At 56.6% G+C, this 19,602-nt stretch overlaps 1 protein-coding gene across 1 annotated transcript in view; it reads right to left on the bottom strand.

Moving 5' to 3' along the window:
- Window positions 1-971: 971 nt before the first annotated feature.
- The window catches only part of CCDC57 (coiled-coil domain containing 57), a 41,905-nt gene continuing 23,274 nt past the window's right edge, over window positions 972-19,602 (bottom strand). Inside the window, exons 16-20 of the mRNA XM_087826434.1 lie at window positions 13,272-13,384; window positions 12,320-12,448; window positions 11,586-11,802; window positions 7,477-7,488; window positions 972-1,348 (exon numbers count right to left, since the gene is read on the bottom strand). Of these exons, the coding sequence (XP_087682560.1) occupies window positions 1,155-1,348; window positions 7,477-7,488; window positions 11,586-11,802; window positions 12,320-12,448; window positions 13,272-13,384 (665 nt within the window). The 3' untranslated portion in view covers window positions 972-1,154. The remainder of the gene's footprint in view (window positions 1,349-7,476; window positions 7,489-11,585; window positions 11,803-12,319; window positions 12,449-13,271; window positions 13,385-19,602) is intronic.

The following is a 19,602-nucleotide window of genomic DNA, read 5'->3' on the forward strand; positions in this document are numbered from 1 at the left end:
GGCGGCTGCGCGGGTCGGAAGCGTCCTCAGAGCGGGACCGGCCCCTCCACTCGCTCCGGCCGAAGGAAGCCGCGCGGCCCCGCCTCACTCGAGGGGCAAGTCCCGGGAAGCAGGGCTGCGCCGGCCCGGGCCCCACGCGCTCACGCAGCGGCCTGCAGCGCGGCTGACGGGGCGAGGCGGGAGCCGTGCCCACCCCTGGGGCCTGGTCTGTGATCCTGCGCCTTGCGCTAGGCAGTTCCCAGGGCCGGTGCCGCCGCCGCCCCCACACCTGGAGCCAGGCAGGGAGAGGACACTGAAGCCACCGCGGGGGTGGGTGCAGCCTCCCCGGCACCCTCCCACCCTCCTGGAGGCGCTGTCTGCCCCGAGGGAAAGCCTCACGGCCCACCCAGGCTGCCTGAAGGCACAGCCGCCCTCCACCTGGGGTGGGGACAGGCCCTCTCTGTCCCTCAGCAGTGCTGCAGGCAGGAGCCCTCTGGCTGTGCCAATTAGGTGCAGACGTCAGGGGAGAAAAGGGCTGAGGGCTTCAGGCGAGCAGAGGAGCCCAGGGCCACCTCCCCAGCGCTGCCTCCCAGGACAGGTGACTGGTTGGCTCGGACTTAGCACAGACTCCCCAGCGTCAGGACTGCAGTTAGGATTCCTCGGACATGTTTTTTGGTGGGGGAGTGTGGGTGTCGTTTTGTAGTGGTGGGTCGGAGTGAGTGGTGTCAGTTTACCTGTTTCTCACTTTTGGCAGGTCCCAGGTCTGGGGCCACCCCCCTCAACCAGCACCCTAGCATGAGCACCCTAGCACACAGCAGGGGCCCACCCCATCTGGGCACTGGGATCACCCCACTCCACGGTGCTTTCTGGGGGACGCTTGCCTTGCGGTGGGCATTCTGACTGCTCTCTGTGCCCCAGCAGCACGCAGGTGGGTGGCTGTGGGCAGTGACACAGGCAGATGCCTTTTCCCAAGTAGGACAGGTAAACAACTCCCAGGCCAGCACAGCTTTAATGGGCTCTGCACTCAGTCTGTGAGGCACCCCAGCAGCACTGGGGAGCCTGCACTGCAGCTCACAGCCCCCCAAGGTGAGCACACACCCCCCTACTGTGGAGATGAAAGCACAGGCCCCCAAAGCCAACAGGGAGGGAGGGGTGGGGTGGAGCAGCCAAGGAAGTCAGTCCTTAAGGTTGTAGTTCCGGATCTTAGGGGGCTGCTGGCAGCCTTTAGGTTTTGCAGGGTGAGCCCTGGAGGGTCTGGCGGGCTTGGCCTTGGCCTGGGCTTCTATCTTCATCCCTCTGATGTTAAAGGGGGCCGGCGTCTCCACGGGGCTCCCATCAGGGTGTCGTTGGCTGTCAGCTGCTGGAGGTGCTGTGGAGAAACAAGAGAAAGGCCTGTTAGATTACGGGCCAGGAAGTCGCGGGCTCTTCCTCCCACAGTGACCACTCGGGCAGCATGGTCCCACCCTGGTGCCTGGGCGCAGGAGCTTTGGGCACGTGCTCTCCCAAAGCTCCCCAGGCCGGGGCTACCCCTCCACTGGGCACTCAGGACACTGGGCCCTGAATACTCCATCTCCTGTCACAGCCACTTCCTAACGGGTCCCACGGGGGGGGGAGCCAGCCAAGGTTAATGGTTGACTTGCTTCCCCGGCTCTCGTCACCCCCTGCCCACTGGCCTTGCTCGCCAGCACCTCCAACTGCCAGGCAGCCCCAAACTTTATCCTTCGAACCCCCCTCCATTTTCCAAGTTTTTAGAACTAAGAATGAATTTCTTTTGTAAAATGAGGGTGTTATTTTAAGAAGCAGTTGTAAGACGCAAGCTCAGGAATGGCTCTCCCGCAAGGGGCCAGCAGGCTGGGTGGGGGCTGAGGTACTGGGTGATGCCCACTGTCTGCAAGGTGTGGCCGCTGTGAGGGAGTGAGGGACTGCCCGCAACAGCTGTGGGTGGCACAGGTGAGACCTGAGGATAAGGAAGGGCAGCCGGGCAGCCAGGAAGAGAAAGGGCAGGGCTGGTCTGGGGCCTGGGGCCTGGGGCCTGGGGCCAGGGCTTGGAAGGCCCCTGCAGGGGAGGCTCACTGTGAGCTGTGGTCTGCCAGGTGCGCCCAGGTCCCTGGCCCCCTTGTGCCCCTCCTTTCACTTGGTGCCTTCCCTGCAGCCTCCCTGGGCTCACGCACCCACGGCCTCCTTCCTGTGCCCTCGGACCCAGCCCTCCTCCTGCGGCCAGGCCTCCGAGTGCCTGGTCCTAGATGCGGGGGTCGCAAGCCCTGGATGGTTCTCCAGCCCCAGACCAACTCCTCCACACAGACGCCTGCAGGCCCTGACCTCCGTCAGCTCCTTCCTGCTCCCTGGGCACCAACCTCTGCTCGCTTGGTTTCCTTCTGGAACCCTCCCCACAACACAACTCGAGGGACTGGCCCTCCCAGGGATCCCAAGGGTCCAAGTGCCTGACCTCAGTTCATCCTGGGGGCCGCTGCCTGGGCGTTGATGAAGAAAGTGAGGCTGAGGGAGAAGGGTCAGCCCAAGCCCAGGCCCCTCTGCTTGGGCTTGAGCTCCCTGTGGGGATGGGGGTGGGCAGGGGACCAGTCTCAGGTTTCTGCTCTCTCCTGAGGAGGTGGTGGGCTCCTCCAGGGCAGGGGAGTCCTGACTCAGGGGTGAGGCTCTGTCAGGCCTGCTGGAACCCCCCCCACACTAGTGTGACCACTCCAGGTCTTCCACCTGTGTAACCAGAGTTGTGCCCCTGCTCAGGCTGCCATGCAACCTGCCTTCTCCTCACTTGACCTGCTCCACCAGCCCTGCCCAGTTTCCCCTCTGGCCCTGGGGAGGATCCAGCGCAGGGCTCCCTCCTTCCTCCTGAGTTGCTAGAGCCCCCAGTTCTGAGCACCCCCGGGCAGGACCAGAGCCACTAGGCCCCTCCCAGGGAATACCCGGGGCTGACAGCGCCCAACATGTGGCCTGCCCTGCGAGCCTGGACAGATCTTGTGGACCTGTGTGGAGGTAGAGGTGGCCAGGGTCCTGTGGCTGGGACACTGAGCCGTGCCTGCCCTGGCTCCCCAGAGCCTTCCCTGGGGCTGGGGCCAGACTTGGGTCCCAGCTGTGCCTGGGGCTCAAAGCATGAGGCCTCAGCCAGTCCTATCTCCTGTGCTCCCTTTTGGGGGCAACAACCTGCAAGAGCTGATGGCCCTCATTTCTGCTGAGACCTCCTGCTTCCCCAGGAGCACTGCACCCCAGGTCTTGGCCCCCTCACCCTGAAACCCCTTTCTGATTAGGGATTCAGAGAGATCTAAGCCTAAAAACTGGGTAAATGAGAGAAAATTCATGAAAGATACATTTGCAAAAGGGGCCTGTGGGGGCTGCACTGCAGGGTCAGCCGGGCTGGCTCAGGACTCAGCCCCCAGCATGTCCGGGTCCTTGCAGGGTGTGGCTGCCTGTCCTCAGCCTGGCCTGGTGCACAGGCCACACGTGGCCACTGGCTGCTCTCTGCTCCTCTTGGCAGGACAGCTGTCAATGAGGCAACTCTCCTTTTGCACAGAAAGGTGGCTGCTCAGGGGGCTGCCCACCAGCCCTGTGCACAGAGCTGCCCACCCTGCTCAGGGCACTGTGACCCTGGCCAGAGGTTCCCCATGCCAGGCCTAGCCCCTGAAGTCACTCTCTGGACCTTGTAGGCTGCAGCACATGCAGAGACTATGCAGACCCAGAGCACCAGGCCCCTCACAGGCCCATGGCACAGCTGGTGGCTCTCCGAGCCATCTGAGCCATCTCCGCTGCCCCCCGGTTTCAGTCGGCGAGGAGCAGGGTGGCTGTGACCATGCAGCCAGGCCCCGGGGAGCCCAGGCTCTCAAGGAGGCGAGGCGGCCTCTCTGGGGTCTTTGCTGTCAGGAGGATTGCAGGTGGAGCTCTCTGGGCACACACCTGGAGCTTCCACCCAAAGCTGGTGCAGGTGGAGGCCACCCCGAGGGAGCAGAGAAAAGCAAACTAACGCAATGGAGGCAGATACCGCCCCGTGCAGCCGGGGCTCAGTGTGGGGGCCGCGGGGCCTTCCCTGGGAGCAGCAGGAATGCAGAGAAAGAACAAAGTAAACAAGCGGGAAATACGTAAAAGACACAAACCGCTGCTATCGGCGCTTTGGACAGTCCAGGGTCTTTTAAAGGGAAATGCAAGGGTGCCGTCCCGTCCTTTGCCCGCAAACCTGCTGCCGGCCCCGAGTGGCTCAGCCAGTGCCGGTCTCCTTCAGCCTCTCGTGGTGCAGGCCTGCTGGGGACCACGCCAGCCAGCCGTGTCTGTCTGTAGAGCTTTTATTTGCCGTGATTTTTGGAAAGTATCTTTGCTACAGGTAGGACTACGGGGCAGCTTCCTCTCCGCTCCCACTCAGGGTGGCAGCCTCTGTCGCTGGCCCACACCGTGTCCTGTCCGGAGGGAAGCCTGCCTGCCGTGGTTTTTGTCTGTTCATCGCTACATAATGTGTCTTTTATTTTTCTTTGGCCGCTTTTAAGATTTTATCTTCCTCACCGATTTTCAGAAATTCGGTCATGAGGTTCCCAGGGTTGCAGGCATGTGTTGATCCTGCTGCACCGGGTGAACTTCTTGGAAATGAGTGGTTTTCATCAAATTTAGAAAAACCTGGCCGTAATCTCTCGAGGTCCTCGTCTGTCCCCTTCCCCCTGCTCCTGCCTGGCTGACGGCCCCTCACCCCCGGCGCCTCTCTGAGCCTCGTCCTGGGGGTCACTGCGCTTTCTCCGGCCGCCTCTGCGCGCCGCTGGCCCACCCCGTGCACTGTCTGCATCTGACATGCGCCGTCATTCCTAGAGGCAGCGGGAGGTTGTGGCCATGCTGCTGCCTCAGAACAAACACCACTAGAGCCAGTTGACTTCTTGAAGTATTTGCTTTGTTTTTAAAGGTATTTCAACACGAGTTTCCCTCTAAGTGGCAGCAGTTGCTTCATCAGAACAGCTGCAGGAAAAGAGCTAACAAAGGCCTGTTGGACCATCTGTTTCTCAGAAAGTAGGGAGAATGCTCTGTGCCTCTTTAAACACTCTCAGGTGGTGACGGTCAACAAGAGCAGGAGGCGGAAGTCACTCGCCCTGTCCAGGAGCGAGGGCTTACGGACGTCCCCCAGTCTCCGCAATCATGAAACCCTACAGAACTGTTTATAGCCAAGATCTGTGCTCCTGACTTCCCCTTCCTTCTATAAACACCCCGCCATCTGGGCACGAGGCCAGCGCGTGCACGTGGCTGCCACGTCTGCCTGCTCTGAGTTGTAACCCTTCCTTCCCCCCCCCGAATAAATCCTTTCTGGTGACGAAACACCTAGTAGATATTATTTTTCAGTCCACAGCAGTTTCCCTGGGGTACCCTGGCTGTCTCATTCAGTCCATCCTGACCACATAACAGGCAGAGCCAAGAGAACAGAGGGACATACTGATGACAGAGGGTGGACCCTTTGCCCTGTGGGCACTGAGCAGGCCCATGGTGATCCCGTGGGCAGTTTCCATGCCACCTGCCTCACGAGAGCGCGGTGACAGTGGCCATGAGCACGTGCCCTGACTGCCCTGATGGGGGTTTGTATCATCATGTTTCCGGCGCAAAAAACGGCCCCTCCCTGGCTCAGGCGGCCTCTTTCCCTATGGGGCTGGATGGCCTTGTTGTCCTAAAAGCCCTGTAGGGATTTCCAGGCCCGAGGGGAGTTCTTTGGTTAGCACACAGAGGACCCAGACTGAAAGGTAGATGTCACCTTCCAGGTACGTGCACAATGGAATCACACTGTCCTCTGAGGTCACCTGTCCTGTCCTGTGACATTTCCACCTTTCCTTTGTCATCACAGACTTCGTCACAGGCAGCTGCTCCTCGCCAATGTCATCATGGCCGAGCTCCAGATGGCACCATTACAGGCCTCACCGGCATGTGGATCGGTGATACGAAGGCCCGAGTTCAGAGGATACTTAAGTTCTCTGAGCTCGGCTGGGTTGCAGCCTGGCTTTTGAGGAAGGCCTGGAACACTGCACTTAAACCCACGACGCTAGGAGGGGATGGACGGGAGTGTCCTGGGGCCATGAGTCCCATTCAGAGGCTGGTGGCCTAGGGCGTATGCTTTGTATGTAGCTTGACCATGGTGAGCCACGGGCTCTCGGGTGCAGTGTCTGTTCTACCTGCCTGGGAAGGCACTTTCCTGGAGTCCACCGTCAGACCCTTCTCTGGAACACAGTTCTCAGCTGGAGGGCCCGGGCCCCAGGCAGGACTGGATCTGGCTTCCAGGACTATGTAGCTAGAAAACTGAGCTGTGATTTGGCCCACACTTTGTTTTGATTTTTAAATTAGTTGCCAATATTAGAAATGGGAAGCGTTCTATATAAAAACAAGGTCTCTAGCTCTTCCTTTGGGGGGGGGAGGGGCGCTTAAACAACAGAAATTGATTGTCCCACAGTCTGGAGGCTAGAGCTTGAAAATCAAGGCATCGGCAGGGTCGCTCCTCTCTGAGGCTGAGGGGCCAGCTGTCCCAGCCTCTCCCAGTGTCCAGTGGTTTCCTGGCACCCTCTGGTGCCCCTTGGCTGCTGGACACATCTCCCCGATCTCTGCCTCCTGACATGGGGTCTTCGCTGTGCACCTCTGTCCTAATCACCTTTTTTTTTTTTATCCTAACTTAAGGATATTTTTTCCATTCCTTTGCAGAAAGTAGAAGTGATGGGGGGAAGAGAGACACACATCAATTGGTTGCCTCCCGCAAGCGCCCCAACTGGGGTCGGGGATAGAACCTGTGACCAAGGTACGTGCCCTTGGCCAGAATAAAACCCAGGACCCTTCAGTATGCTGGTCAATGCTCTAACCATTGAGCCACACTGGCCAGGACTAATTGCCTTCTTTTATAAGGATGCCAGTCATGCAAAATTAGGGGCCCCCTTACTCCAGTATGACCTCATCCTAAGTACATCTGCAATGATCCTATTTCTAAATGGGGTCATATCTTGAGGGGGTTAAGATTTCGCAAGAATTTGTGGGGGAAAGAATTCAACCCATCACTGTTGGTGTTTCCCTAGAGGGGGTAGTACGGAGTCCACCTGCATCTGTTTCAAAGCTCGGGGGAAATCATCGATGGCCACATGTTTCCCAGCCTCTGTGCAGAAAGGAGCCTGGAGGTTGGGGCTGGGCTGGCTCAGTGTCAGGAATTGTTCTACCCCAGGGTGTTCACTGTGGCCGTGGGGGCCAATGAACCACAGGACACCCTTTGGGTGCAGACAATCCCACAGACAGGTGCAGCTCATGGTCCCTTCTGAATGGGCGTCTCGGCACTATGCTGGGACTGGGGGCTCCCTTGCCGTGAGAGGGCAGAAGGGGAGAGTCTCCAGGTGAGTGACGAAAGACATCTGGGCAGAGGGACTGAGGGAGCAGGAAGGTGGGAGGAGCAGGAAGAGCAGAGGAGGGGGCCTGGCTTCTCTGTGGGTGCACAGAGCACAGGAGCCACACAGGAGGAGGGGAGCCTCCTTGCAGAGCCAGCGATTCACAGGTGACCAACAAGGGCTCCTTGTGAACAGGCAACGAAGATTCAAACTCAGCGGGAAAGTGTCCAGTGTATCAAACAAAACTAAGTCAGTGTTGACCGTGGGTTTATTGATGACAGGTAACGTGGGTGAGGGACTATTTGGGAGCCCCAGGTGGTGGGTGGCAGGCCCCTAGAGCTGCCGTCACTGCAGCACAGGCCAGGCGGGAGCTCCTGGTGAGACCCACCTTAGGGCAGCTGCCAGGTATTAACCCCCCAGCAGGGATATTCCTCAGGAGCTTCCTGCCACTATCTGCCTGACCCTTGTGACCACCATGGTCCTTCCCCCACCCTGTCCCCTCTGGAACTCCAAGGAGTGGAATGAAGGCTGGGACTTGGTGCTACATGGCCTGGGGCGGTCAGTGGGGCCTGGGCTGAGTTTCTTCACTTGAAAATGGGAGCCAGCCTGGCAGGGGTCCAGGAGATCGTGGTTTGATTCCCGGTCAGGGCACATGTCCAGGTTGTGGCCTTGATCCCCAGTAGGGTGCGTGCAGGAGGCAGCCGATCCATGACTCTCATAATTGATGTTTCTCTCTCTCTCCCTCTCCTTTCCTCTCTCTGAAATCAATTTTTAAAAAAATATTTTTTTAAAAAAAGACCTGAACTTCTTGAAAAAAAAGGAAACAGGAGCCCATTGGCTGTGTGGCATCAGTTTGCCACAGAGATCACATCCCTTAGTGCAGGTGGAATGCTAAGGACCACACCTGGCACCCCACCAGCATGCAGCCAGCACCCTGGCCAGCAACCAGCCAGCACTGGCTCTTAGCTGTGCTCTCCTCTTTAAAAAAACCATTCAGATCACATTTTTAAAAATGGGTGTCCTGTCTCCTTCCCCCGCCCGGCCCCTCCCCAGAGCCTGGGTGGCTGTCCCCTTCTAGACTCTCCAGCCTGTGTTCTGACTTTCAAAAATCACAGGGAACATGCGTTGTCTTGTGCCACTAGCTTTCACAGTTGCCTCTAAAAAGGGCACAAAACCTGAACAACACACAAAGACCATGTAATTTAAAAGCTGAAACTAAAATCAGTAATGAAATGCCACCTTTCACTTATCAGACTGGCAAGAAAAGAGAAGGCCGATCACACCGCTGCAGAGCAGAGCGAGGAAAGGGGCTCATGGCCGCAGCCGCCGGGGACAGCAGCACTCAGGGCTCAGCCGCCGCCACCTGTGACCCAGCGACTTCCACTCTGAGCAAACACAGAGCATCCGTGGGAGGCTCAGGGCAGCACTGCCTGAGGAGCTAAACACGAGAACCTGGGTGTCCTGGATGCCAGGGGGTTAGAGAGCGGCAGGGGCAGAGAATCAGTAACACTGACAAGTCGGGCCCACTCGCCCGGGCGCAGCGACTAGATGGCGGTGGACGCCTGGAATCGAGCTGCCACCACAGTGAACAGAAAAGACGACGCAGGTTTCAATGGAGTGGGGTGAGTGGGCAGAGCAGGGCCACTGAGCAGCTGTGGCCTAGGGGGCAGGGAGGGGACTGAACAGGGAGCAGGGGAGAGGAGGGAAGAGGGGGGACTGACTCACTGTTCACGTGGCCCCCATACTATTTCCACTTATTTCTCAGGCACCAGGAGGACTGGCTCACGACCGGAGGCCACTGGAGCTCCTTTGCCCCAGTGGCTGCCCCACAGCCTGCAGGCTGACAGCACACACTGCGCCCTCCTGGCGCATCTTATCCGCGGATAGCCTTGCTTATGTTGCTTAAGAATATTTCTATAGCCCGGCCGGGTGTGGCTCAGTGGCTGAGCATCGACCTAGGATCCAGGAGATCGAGGTTCGATTCCCAGTCAGGCCACATGCCCCAGTTGCGGGCTCGATCCCCAGTCGAGGGGGTGCCGGAGGCAGCCGATCAATGACAGCTGGGGGTGTGCAGGAGGCAGCCGATCAATGACGACTCATCACTGATGTTGCCATCTCCCTCTCCCTCTCCATTCCTCCCTCTGAAATCAATAAAGATATTTTAGAGAGAGAGAATATTTTTCTAGTTTGATTATCTTAGAGGTTAGAAAAGAATTATCTTGGAAATTTGTGATTTTTAAATCACACCTCCGGTTAACCCTCCAGCCATCTGTCAACACTCAGTTCCCATCCTGCACCTTGTAGGTGTGATTTCATGCCCTTCGCCTGCGGGTCTAGGTGAGGGTGGTAATGCAGGGAGCTGGCTGTGGTGACCTCTCTGGGTCCTGAACCACCACACACCCACCTCCCCGGCTCCTGCCTCCACTCACCCGTGGCCAGCTCTGCTAGTACCTGTCTCTGCTCTACAACTTGACAAGCCATTGTTTTAGCTTCAAGAGAAAGTGTCCACATACCAGTTAGAATCACACTAACTGGTTATTTCAATTTGGAGAACACAGCTACCTTTATAACACTTAATATTTCTGTCCAGGAAGGGCCTGTTTTCCAAATCTCACCCTTTTTAAAGTGCTTGGTAGTTTCTCTAATCTCACACTTTGCCTGAGAGTCTGGACCCCTGGGTGCCCCTTCCAGTTATCTCCCTGCACACCCTCCCCTCCTCCAGCACCTACTGTGAGACACAGTGAGGTGTAGGGGCTGGTGCCAGGGAAGGAAGCCAGGGGGTGAGGGATGCCCACAGTGCACAGGAGTCCGCTGGTGCGGCGGGTGGGTGTCTGCAGGTGCGGGCAGGAGGGGGCTGGCTGCACTTGTCCAAGAGGAAGGGAGGTGGGGTCCAAGGCCCACCACCACTGCAGCGGGGAACCACGGGCCCTCCATGGCTGCAGCTGTGCACGAATGTGGGTGAGCGGGCAGGGTGGGGAGATTTCCACCCCAGGAAAGTGGATCCCAGAGGACGGCAGAGGGGCTGCAGTGACCTCAAGGTGCAGGTCCAGGGTGCGGCAGAGCAATCCGGACCCCAGATCCCAAGGGTCAGGTTGGGGCCCTGGCCTGAGTCGGGGTTACAGCAGCACCTGTCCAGGTGGGCAAAGGAGCAGCGTATGTGTGCCTGTGAGGGAAGGTGGACATCGGGGCGGGGCCGGGAGGGTGGGGCAGGGCAGGTCCCACCTCAAAACCCAGAACAAAGTGTCACCTAGTGAAGCATCGCACTGTGGCCAGTCCTGTTATTACATGCAGGTGCCAGAGCCTGTACACTGTCTCGAGGCTGCCTCCACCCCACTCATGGCCACCAGGCTCAGTGCTGCTCATGGCAGGTGGAAGGCCGTCTCCTGGGGCCAGAACCAAGCGCCCGCTGCCTCTGGGGGCCCATCCCGGCACTGACTTCACTGCAAATGAGACCGAGCCTTTGACGGCACAGTTTCGTCCTAACCGTGCTCCTTCAGCACTCAGGTCGTGGGAAGGTCTTAGCGATACTCTCACACCCAGCAGGAAAACCAAGGTGACTCCATCACGTGGCTCAGACACTCGGGAGGAGAGCAGACACTCTGCAGGTAACTTACACTGAACACAAAACATCTCCTGATGGAGCCGCCCTCTGAGGCTCCCGTCAGTGCCGTCCCCTGTGCTGCGGCCCACGCGGGAGGTGCTCTGTGACACTGGTGCCTAACCTGTCCCTCTGTGAGACAAATGATGGTCAGCTACGTGGCAGGATGCAGTGACCGGGACACGATCACGGGCCTGGAACGGGGTGCGCTGTGCTGACCCCGAGTTCTCCCGAGTTCTCGCCCATCCCACGTCCTCCAACAGCATCCCCTCCTCTGCCTTCCTGGCTATGCCTTGGCCTCACACAGCCCCCACAAAGGGCCCTTCATGACGACCACCAGGAGGGACAATAACGTGATGGGCTGAGCAAAACAGCGATGGCTGTTTCTCCCCAAGGGACAGCCTGTCCCAACCACAGCTCCCCGCAGACATGGCGTCCTGTCATGGGGGGCCCACCTGAGTACACAGGTCGCTGTGCGTCAGCCGACGCTGTGTGGGAGACCTTGGGTCCGCACCACAGAACGGGGGATGTGCTTAGCCACCGTGTTGGAGGAAGGACACGGAGCACACAGTGACTGAACCGAAGTGCAGAGCCTGAGCTTGCAGGTCACCTGGGCACGGCCACCGCCGTCCTCACCACCACCCGAGACCCACGGCGGTACCCAGATGCACATGCTCACCTACCGGGGGCTGAGTCGTCCTGGGAGGTGAGGCCAGATGGGCTGGATCCCAGTTCCAGTAGCTTCCACGTGTCCTGGAGGGAACTGCTGCCCAGTGACGAGGACCTTTGGGTGTGGTGGCCACTGTCCTGGCAGAGTTCATGAACCTGCGGTGGCTTCGGGGACCGGTTTTCTTTTTGACGAGCTGACATGCAAGTCACAGAGGAGACTCTGTGCTGCTTCTAAAAAGTCAGAAACGACAAACTATCCTCGAGAGCCACCCTCTCTCCAACCCAGGGGAGACAACAGGGCTCCCGTCCCCCTTCCTGTAGGTGACAAGACAGTGGGAATGACCCAAAGACAGGCCTTTGCAGTGAGACCTCAGGGACCAGGAGAGGCCACGGGAGGCAGTGCACTCGGTGGCCATGGGTCCCTCTGAGCACTCACGTGGGATGGCCAAGCCAATGCCACCAGGGCAGGGCTGGGGTCCAAGGGACCGCAGCTGTGTGAACAGGCAGGACTGCAGTGGGGCCTGAGGGCCAGTCAGGGGTCCCAGGGTCTGGCCACCACCCAGCACTCTGGCTGGACCATTTCCTCTGCTCTACAGCAGCCAGCACCCCAGGTAAAGTGCCAGCCACCAAGAGGACAGTCACGCAGGGCCACACCCTCTCCTGTGACAGCAAAGGCGGAGTTCCCTTTCCTGAAGGCAGTTCCAGCTGGGATGTGGCGTATACACCCAGTACCACTGGGCCTGCCTACCTGCCCCGGCCTCTTGGTGGCTGCCCCGCAGCCTTGCCGAGCATCCTGTCTGCGGACTGGCGGTGCCACATGGGGCTGGATCTTCCCCGAGCAGGTGGAGAAAGGTCCCTCCTCCGAGTTCTTAGAGTCCTGCCCAGAAATTCACATGGAAGGAATTCAGTGTCCGTGGGTCACCAACAGGGCACTGACTCTGAGTTTCCTGAAAGTATTGAGAGAAACACTCCCCAAATGGCTGCTATGAGGGGCTAACTCTGCTTGGTGACAAGCCAGAAGGGAGGGCACTGTGTCCACTAGCCAGGATGGACGGCGCCCCACTCCTTCCACACTGCTCCTTGGGGGCCCGCCGCTCCCACCTGCCCACAGTGCCCTCAGCCCATCCCGCTGATTGCTGCTCAGCCCTGAACCTCACACTCCCCCTGCTAGAGCAAATCAGAACTCATGGCACAAAGGCCGCCTGCCACCTGGCTCTCTCTAGATTTAATTCACGTAAAATAAACTGAACAGACCACACACTGGGAGTCTGTATCTGCAAGACGTCTTAGCATCAAGACTGCAAAGCTCCATATTAAAACTGAGTACAAAAAAGAAATGTGCACATGGGCACAGCTCCGAGGTGTGTGTCTGATACATCTCGCTGAAGCACCGAAGGTGGGGTTTCTAGTCGCACTGAGACTCTCGTGGAGGGGAGAGAAGTGAGAGCTCCCCACGGGGAACGCGCCACCCGCAGGCGCAGGTAAAGCTACAGACACGTGTATGACATACTCTGTAATTTTCAAAAATGGAAAACAGAATGAAATACTGCTGGGAACTACGTAGCATGCTTATTTGAAGGGCGCTGAAAATCAGAGGTTGTGTTTATTGTATTTTGACTTGATGTTTCTGTATTGAAAATGTAACACAAAAATTTAGAAAAAGTTGTTACAATGACATTTCTTAGGTGAAGAAGAGTCACCTGAGTGACGTGGTGTTGCAGCTGCCCCAGAGGTGGGCCCCGCTCCAAGGGTGCCGCCGGCCTCGAGTCTGGGTTCTGGGCCCCAGGGCTGGGGAGGGGGTGACGCGGTTTCCCTAGAAACAAGATGAGGGAAAGTGTGGGTTCTGAGTACACATCACTCTTGAGCTTCTTTCCTGCTGATATAAACACATGCTCCTCTTTAAACAGCAACCCCTTCTCTTTCAGAGCAAACTTGGGGCGCACAGTTCTGTGGTGTGCATGCACCAGCAACCCAGGCCCAGCAGGGCCCGGGACACACGACGACGTCCGACTGCCACGTCCCTACCCCGCCCCCCAACGTTCACTGACAGACGTGAAGACACACCCGCCGTTGCAGAGAAAATTGACAAGCGAGCCAAGCATACAGCCGGCTTTCCATCTCCAAGGGTCCCACATCTGCGGCCCACTGAGGACCTGAGCACCCGAGGATTTGGGTACCTGCGAGGGTTCCTGGGACCAGTTCCCCCACCCAGACACTGAGGGACAACTGCGTACAACTGAAGAGGGCGCTGTAATCGATGCCCAGCATTCTACCTTTCTTAGAAACGGTCTAGGCATCCAAGGCCGCTCCATTCATTAGCTCAGTTTGGGTTCAGCTACCTGGGAAGCCTGGATCTTATCTGTAAGCTCACCCGCTGCAGGACATGACTACCACTGAAATACCGTTTCTCAATAGCAAGGTCAGCGAGCCTTCTGTGGGTTATAACCGCTGGCGTGGGCCCTGCTGGAAACTGGGACAGTCTTTGGCACTGAATTCATCCTGTGGAGGAGGAACACACTGCGTGGTACTGACACTGACCCAGGAAGGGGCAGGAAACCCACAAAGACCACACGTCACCGAAGAAAATGTAAGAGAGTTACGAGCCCACTGTTAACAGGCACCGAGTGCAGAGAGTCCTGCTGCTGAGGTCTCCCCGAGCTTCAGGAGGCTGCGCTCGTCAGCAGGGCCCTGGCTTCCCCGACACTGACAGCGGGAGTAGGCGGGGAAGAGGGACTGTGAGAGTAGCCGTGTTGGGGGCCTGGGGGTGGGAACTGCAGAAGGTGGGAAGTACTGGGGCTCTTAGTGGGCAGGTGGGTGGTAGGTGATGGTGAGTGTGGCGTGGGGCTCAGGACACGTCACCCAAACATGCTGCTGAGGCAAGAAGAGAATTTGTACCCGTTTACTCGAACCAAAATGACAGCAATGCCGGGAGCCAGATCTCAGATGCTCCTCGAAGACACGCCCAGGATGGTTCACAGCTTCCTCTAAGCATCTGGCATCAGCAGGGGTGGAAGGAGGGCCACCGGGAGGTGGTAGGAAGCCAGGCCTGGGGGACTGGGTTGGGGAGAGCTAACAGGAGTAGGAGCTCTCGGGTGTGCTAACTGGAGGCAGAACAATGGGCAGGGCCGGCGTCCACTGAGCAGCCTTAGCCCAGGAAGCTGCAGGCCTGGGGCGTGACCTCGCACCGCCCACCCAGCCAGGAACCTGCTCGCACTTTGCACACTTTGGATTAAAGTTACTTAAGAAACAGCGGGTGCAGAAAGGACACTCCAACCACCCTGTCCCTGGGGCAGGAGCTGAGTCTCCTTATCACAGAGATAGGGGCTCGGGCCCAAGGGCTGTGCAAACAAACAGCCAGATTCTTCACTCACTAGGCACCAAGCCTGCAGTCTGTCAGTCCGTCCTTCACGCACTCATGGTTTCTTTGTCTGAAAAGGAGAATCGCCGCCTGCTTTGGTCATTTTCTCAGGTTTCATTTCTGTGAGGCCTCCATATGTACAAATTAAACTGTGTTTTTTCTCCCATTAACCTGTCTTGTGTCAATTTAATTCTTGTACCAGCCAGAAGAACCTAGAAGGTGGAGGCCTCCCGGCAGGTGGGTGGTCTTCTCAACACTGCTGGGCGCTCCCCTTGCCTTCCTCTCGGCCTCTAACAAAAGCAGGAAATGCTGTCTTCAGGGGCTGGTGGAAGCGAGAGGTGAGTCCCGTTTCTTCCTCTAAATTTAGGTCAAAGGGAGAGTCTCTCTGAGACTTGTGGCCTTGGCTGGCGCTTGGGGAACTTGGTAAGGGAAAGCCCACAGTTTTCACTGATCTTTTCCAGCGATGGCCACTGCTTCCGGTCTCTGTCTGCTGCGTCTCCAGAGCTTGGCCTTGTGAATCTCTTTTCTGGTCTCCACCACCTGGGAGGTGCACTCACCGGGGTGCACCTGGGGGCCAGGTGACCAGACTCAGGTTCGGAGTGTCTCTGCCTGGCTGTGCCGGCTCTCGGGGGAGTGAGTCATGAGGGCCCCCGACAATCCCGTTCCTGTAGAGCCGCCGGGGCCACGAGTTAGCGTCTGGCTGGAGGCGCCTCCTGCTGTGTGGGAGACACCGTGGGTACCCAGCATCCCAGCATCCCGAGTGCCGGGTGACCAGGGCTTTGACTCCTCCGGCTGGCCCTGGGAGTGAGCCTCCTGGAGCCTGTGAGGCTGCGCTTGGTGGCTCTCCCTTTGGGGTCTCCTCTGTGTCCATGGTTGGGCCACGAGAGGCTTGTTAGTTTGAGCCACTGTTGAGATGAATCCCTTAAATTGGAAAAACTTCTAAGTGGAAAAAATTTTAGAGGGTTCCCAACCTAGAATACTGGTATTTCCAGTACCCACCTGGCACCACACAGTTATTACAATATTATCGACTGTACTTTCTATGCTGAACTTCACATCCCGTGACTACTGTGTAGCCACCAGTCCCTACTTCTCGGTTCCTTCCCCTTTCTCACCCAGGCCTCCACCCGCCCTCCCCTCTGGCAGCCACCAGTCTGTTCCCTGTATCTGAGTCAGTTTCTGTTCTGGTTGTTTATATCGTCTTTCTCTGACTTACTTCACTTAGCATAATACCCTCTAGGTCCACCCATGGACACAGACAACAGGGCGGGGTCACCCTGTAGAGGGGGGCAATGGGGGGAAAAGGGGGATATATCTATAATATTCTCAATAATAAAGATTTTTTAAATAGGCAAAGGACCTGAACAGACACTTCTCCAAAGAGGGCATGCAGACGCCAACAGACACGAAAAGATGCTCAATGTCGCTAATCATCAGAGGTGCCGGCTGAAACGACAGGAGGTGGCGCCTCACACCTGTCAGAATGGCTCCATCAGCACATCAACAAACGACTGTGCTGGCGAGAGTGGGGAAAGGGGAGCCTGGCAGACGGCTGGTGGGGTGCAGACGGTGCGGCCACTGTGGAAAACAGTGGAATTTCCTCAAAAAATTAAAAATGGAGCTGCCTTTTCACCCTGCAGTTCCACTTCTGGGTATTCAAAGAATCCCAAACACTAATCTGACGTATGTATCCGTATGTTCATTGCAGCGTTATTTACAATAGCCAAGATACGGAAGCAACCCAAGTGCCCATCCATAGACACAAGCAGCCCGGCCGGGCGTGGCTCAGCCGTTGAGCGTCGACCTGGGATCCAGGCGATTGGGGTTCGATTCCCGGTCAGGGCACATGCCCAGGTTGCGGGCCGCAGCCGATCAATGACTCTCTCATCATTGATGTTTCTCTCTCTCCCTCTCCTTTCCTCTCTCTGAAATCAATAAAGATATATTAAAAAAAAAAAAAGACACAAGCAGATAAAAATGCTGTGGGAGCCCGGCCAGCATGGCTCAGTGGCTGAGCATCAACCTAGGATCCAGGCGATCAGGGTTCAATTTGCAGTCAGGGCGCATGCCGGGGTTGTGGGCTCGATCCCCAGCAGGGGGCCTGCAGGAGGCAGCCGATCAGTGACTCTCATCATTGATGTTTCTCTCTCTCCCTTCCTCTCTCTGAAATCCATAAAAATATTTAAAAAAACAACAAAAAATGGAGACCTTGGTCCATCCTTCCTTTTGTAAGATTACGAAGTGGCTCACTTCTCTCTAAAGAGGGGGCTGATAGCACTGCATTTAGCTAGTTATTAACAACAGAAAGGAGCAAAGCCCAGACGTTAGCGGCATGTTTGGGCAGCTTCACCAGGAAGCTCACCGTTGCGCTCCCCAGGGAGCCGCCAGCCTTCCCTGCAGAAACGCTGGAGGAAGGGGTCCAACAAAGGGAAGAGAGACGCAGGCCCAACAATGTTGGGGTGACACAGGGAAGGCACCTGCCTGTCAGTCACACCTGGGAACAGAGATCACTGGCCAGAATGGGCGTGGCCACTGCAAGCCTGGGAAAATGTGGGAAGACATAATCCCCTAAATTACGGGGTCCCGTCTTGTGCTCTGGGCTCGCTCTTGGCTTCCTTGCATTCGCCTGTGTTTCCTCCACAGCCCTGTGGCCCTGTGGCCCCCACATGCAACGGACTGATGGGCTGCAGTGGGGAACACAAGCTCAGCTGGCCGATGCTGGACTGGACTGTGCAAATGTGGAACGGAGAGTCTGGACACTGCTCTGATCTTAGCCCCACCGAAGCCACAGCGACACTGCTTCCTTGGCGGGACTGAGGGAAATGAAACCTTGGAAACTCGGGTTTGATTCCACAGAAATAAAGCTTTCTACAGTGTCTCCTCCTCCTGTGCGAGCCTCAGAAAATCCTTTTTCTCCGGAATTTGCAAGAATTCCTCCCCCTCAAGCAGCCGGGGGCGGGGGGGATGAGGGCCTCCCCCCAGGGTAACAGGGTGCCGCTGACTGTTTACTGTCTCAGAAGGGTTGGTGAGTAATCTAAGTATGATTATGGAAAACAAATAAATTAAATAGGTGTAAGTAAGATAAGAGTTTGGTGAGCGCTTTCACAATCAGTGTTTCATAATATGTCTACTTAAATAGTTTCCGGAGTCTCTTGGGCAACACGCACCCTTAGAGTTTCACTAAGTTAAATTCAATGATGGTCACTCACCGGCTGTCCAGATCATTTCCAAACGAGACGAGATAACCAAGTGTTCACTACTGACCGTGGGGTATCTACGCTTGGCTTCCTCTCTACCCATAAACTGAAGATATCTGGGTCTGTTGGTAACCAGGTTTTAGGCCACGTTGAAGAATTTTTATGAAAAGCCACGTTTCTAGAAACCCCAACAGGTAGGTCTACTGGCCCACGGCAGGCCACTGCGCGCGCACAATGGCCTACTTCCAGTTTTCACCAGAAATTAGGGTTTTCAAGGGTTAAGAACCCTAATTAACATGTGTGATGGAAGCTACAGAAATTAGAAGGGAAACATGTCCATACGCAAGGAAAGGAAAGTATGTTTCCATACAAAAACGTCTGAGGTGTGAAAAAGCATCTGCTGAGGGAAAATAAACGTGTCCTAAAGTAAAATCCGCTACGAGAAATGCGGGAAAGAGGAACGGACAGAACAGGAACGTGAAGAGCCGTGGGAGGCATCTGAAGACGGGTCTTTGCAGAGGAGTTTTATGCGCGTTCAGGCTAAGATGGAGATAGATTTATTCCAAAAACGAGTTTTAATCCCAAAGGCACACTGGTGCAGTTAGACCGGCGTCCTCTCTGTTAGAGGGCGGCGTTTCCCAGCGCCGGGCCGTCGCTTCGCCCTGCGCAGCCGGTCGCAGGGCTTCGTGCTGGACACAGTGCCCTCTGTGCTTGTCGGGCCCGCGCCGGGCGCTCGCGTCGGAGGCTCTGGGTTTGCAGTGAGGACTCTGACTGTCACGGGGTTAAGTGGGTGACTAATGCTACTGCGTCACATCACGTTGGTCCTGTTTCAACAAGTGTTTCAGGAACCTTTTGACATTTTTGACAAACTTCCCAAATATCACCTTCTAGAGTCTTTCTTACCTGAAAGTAACCGGAATTTTCTAGAGGGCCCTCTCCCCGTAGGAGGAGATGTTAATGAGGCCTACTTGAGATGTCACATGACACGGGAGGAATTATCACGTAGACAGCAACACTAAGGCCTTTTTCCGCTGTGTCTGGAATATAAAAGTGAAACTCCTGGAAGCGGGCATGTCCGGCAACGTCCCCAGTCACAGTTCCAGGTGTTATCTTAAACACTGTGGCACAGAAGCAAACACATTTCCCATCACCTGCATGGGACACAGTGTCCTCAGACCCTGGCCCGTTTCGAGTGCTGTCTGGGCAACATGGGAAGTGTCCTGAGTACAGGCTCCTGATGACTCAGACCAGGCCTGACGGGCAGTTTACAAAGCTCCCTCGGATGGAGACCTCGATGGCTTCCCACAGCTGATGACAGAAGATCAAGGCCAACAAGAAATAATTTCGTGGGACTAAGTGAACTAATGAAGGGGATTATAATTTTTATAATTTTTTAAAAAATACGTCTTTATTGATTTCAGAGAGAGGAATGGAGAAAGAAACATCAACGATGAGAGTCATCAACTGGCTGCCTCC

The sequence above is a fragment of the Miniopterus natalensis genome, chromosome 17 (assembly GCF_054644295.1).
Source record: "Miniopterus natalensis isolate mMinNat1 chromosome 17, mMinNat1.hap1, whole genome shotgun sequence".
Taxonomy (NCBI): domain Eukaryota; kingdom Metazoa; phylum Chordata; class Mammalia; order Chiroptera; family Miniopteridae; genus Miniopterus; species Miniopterus natalensis.